At 35.5% G+C, this 3,355-nt stretch overlaps 1 protein-coding gene across 1 annotated transcript; it reads left to right on the forward strand.

The window, feature by feature from the left end:
• The first annotated feature begins 383 nt into the window (after positions 1 to 383).
• On the forward strand, positions 384 to 1,349 carry LOC144761757 (olfactory receptor 8B8-like). The gene has a single exon (XM_078647011.1). It carries the CDS (start codon positions 384 to 386, stop codon positions 1,347 to 1,349), a length of 966 nt encoding a protein of 321 aa, XP_078503137.1.
• Positions 1,350 to 3,355: the final 2,006 nt, after the last annotated feature.

The following is a 3,355-nucleotide window of genomic DNA, read 5'->3' on the forward strand; positions in this document are numbered from 1 at the left end:
CCATTTTTATGTTAAAAATTAGGTAATCAATTTATCATTTTTGAGGGTGGGGAAATTAATTTCTGAGGCACATTTAGAAAAGGACATAAGAGATCAGATTTCAGGTTGATTTAGGAAGCTTTAATACTAAAGCATTTGACAAAATATTATAAGAAATCAAGAATCCATTTGGCCAAGAGCCAATCCTGAGTTACTTCATCCAACTTGTAATGTTTATATAACTAATATTCAAATCGTGAACTGATATTTTTTAAGCACCTTACATAAGATATCCGGAAAATGTGTATACATTTGTAAATACTACTTAGTGGCAAACATTTTTGAGAACTGCTATTTGATTTATTGTTTCATTTTCTTCTATGATAGGCCACAATAATCAACACATGAGTTCTCAACAGGTCCTGGTCTCTGGATCAATAAAAGAAAGAAACTGGACATCAGTGAAAGAATTTATACTCCTCGGCGTCACTGATGAACCAAAACTGCAAATTCCCCTGTTCATACTGTTCCTCCTATTTTATATCATCACGCTTCTGGGCAATATTAGCATTGTGTCATTGGTCACAATATGTCCTCATCTTCACACTCCTATGTATTTTCTTCTAAGCAATTTAGCTTTTGTAGATTTCTCTTATGCCTTAGTTATTACACCCAAGATGTTGATCAATTTCCTCTCTGAGACGAAGTCTATCTCTCTACACGGTTGTATGACACAGTTGTTTTTTTTTCTCTTTATGGGAACTTCTGATGTCTGCCTCCTAGCAGCTATGGCCTATGACCGCTATGTGGCTATTTGTAATCCTTTGCTGTATCGTGCCATTATGACAAAAGACACATGCCTAAGACTTTCAGGTGGGGCGTATTTAGTTGCCTTCATGAATGCTATGATTAACACAAGTTGTATGTTCAGGCTGTCTTTCTGTGGACCAAATAAGATCGCCCATTTCTACTGTGACATCCCCCCTCTGCTCAAACTGTCCTGCTCGGATACTTTAATAAATGTGACAGTACTGATTTCCATGGCTGGCAGCATCTTGGTTTCTAGCTGTGTCATTATCTTTGTTTCTTATATTTACATAGTTTCAGCTATCTTCAGGATTCATTCAACCAAAGGGAGAAGTAGGGCCTTTTCTACATGCTCCTCCCACTTTTTCTCTGTTGTCTTGTTCTATGGGACTGCCTCGTTTATGTATCTTAGACCCAGCTCTATTTACTCCATGGGCCATGACAGAGTGGCTTCATTGTTCTACACAGTGGTGATACCCATGTTGAATCCCCTAATCTATACACTTAGAAATCAGGAGGTAATAGGTGCACTAAGAAGCACCATATTGAGAAAGTGTACATGAAATCAAATGTACTAATGTGAACCCATCTTTTGACTGCTCCCTGAATTTCTTTTATTAAGAGGATGGTTTTAAGCAATAGATTAGATGGTGCACTAGGGATTCAAACAAGTGTGCAGGTCTCTATAAGTGTGTGTGTCTTTTTCGACACACATACATGGATATTATACGTATTACAGTGATTGTAACAATATTCATAACTGTTCTAATACTGTATTGTATCATTATAAAGTACATTTATGTTGTATGATACATGATATCACTTTTTTTAAAATATGAATTTGCCAGCAAGATGGATGCATACATGATTATGTGCTTACTGTATCCAAAATTTTCAGTTGTTAAGTGTTGTTGAGAAAACATTATGGGGAGTTTCTAGTAGATTCTCTTTGGGTGTCATAAATGGTAAGCTCGCTATTCTATATCTCTGTAAGAAGTAGTTGTTTTTGCACTTGTACATCAAGATGTAGAGTTGATGTTGCCTAGTAAATTTGACACTGGGTAGACACAAAATCCTAGTCAGATATGTTATTTTTCATCAATATAGATTCTATTCCAGTGCCTAATGGAATACATTGTTCCTTTCTGATTTATTCATGAAGTATACTTTTGTGCAAATTCATATTATGTAATTGGGAAGAAACGTTATAAACATTGTTGTGAGAAAATGCCCCTTTTTGTGTGATCACTGCACCAATTTTTGTTGAAATATAATTCTAGATTTTAGACTTTGCACCCTGGAATGCCGCTGTACAGTGCCCAATATCTGTGCTCTGATAACTGAAACAAGTAAAATAGTCTAATCCCCGATTGGCATATTCAAGTCTCCTGTAGGGCAATAATATGAGAAGTAGAAACTACAACCATTGCTTGTTAGGTTAAATGACACCTGCTGTCACAATCTTGAACACTGACTTGATATTTTCTTGTCTCCTCTGAAAATAACATGGCTTTGAAGAAAATTATTTACTTCCATATTCAAACTGACAAATTCCTGTGATTTACACAAGGGATCGGACAGCCCAACTGGGGAAATGGGAGTGGAGGATAGAAGAGACAAAGACAGGCTTCAAGATTTAAGGTAGTAGTCTTCAAACTATTGATGGCTGTGTTCCTTTGTCTCAGAGACTTTATTATGGGAGGTGCTAATCATTTGCTGTTATTTAATGCAACTTTCCCTAGAAGAAAAAAATTAGTAGAAATCAATGTCATGCACTCTTACTCCTGAAACATGTAAAATAGGCTATCCCTGATTGGCATATTCAACTCTCCTGTAGGGCCATACTATATGGAGTATAAACTACACCCATGGCAAGGAAAGTTAAATGTCACCGGTTGTCACAATCTTGAACACTTACTTGATGTTATCTTTTCTGCTCTGAAAAGAGCATGAATTACAAGACAATGATTTTCTTCCAAATCTAAATTCAAACTGACAAATTCATGTGAATTACACAAAGGATTCTAAGGCCCAACTGGGTAAATGGGAGTGGAGGATAGAAGAGGCAAAGACAGTCTTCAAAACTTTATGTGGTCTTCTTCAAACTCTTGATGGCTGAGTTCCTTTGTCCCATAGACTTTATTATGGTAGGCGCTAATCATTTGCTGTAATTTTAATGCAACTTTCCCTAGAAGTGAGAAAGTAATAGAAATCAATGTTATGTGCAATTTTCTATTCTTTTTTATGTAATTACGTATCATTCGTTTTTAATATACTTTTGTTTCCACCTGATGATTCACTCACTGTTCCTTGCAATCTTTTATATGTATTCTCTTTTATCTGTTTGTATTCCTAGGATGCACACTGTTGCACTTTTCAATTCTGTGTCCCCCTGTCACTCCTTTGGGTACTCAGCTGCAGTTCAATTGTTTAACAGAGTAGTTAATCAAAAATGCTGTTCCAATTTCTTTTTCTTAGATATCCAAATTACTCAATACTTCATAATATTTTTTCATAAATCATTCATTTAATTCATTCATTGATTTTTCAATCATTGAATTCTTCATCA

This window comes from Lissotriton helveticus, chromosome 1_1, assembly GCF_964261635.1.
Source record: "Lissotriton helveticus chromosome 1_1, aLisHel1.1, whole genome shotgun sequence".
In the NCBI taxonomy this organism is placed as follows: domain Eukaryota; kingdom Metazoa; phylum Chordata; class Amphibia; order Caudata; family Salamandridae; genus Lissotriton; species Lissotriton helveticus.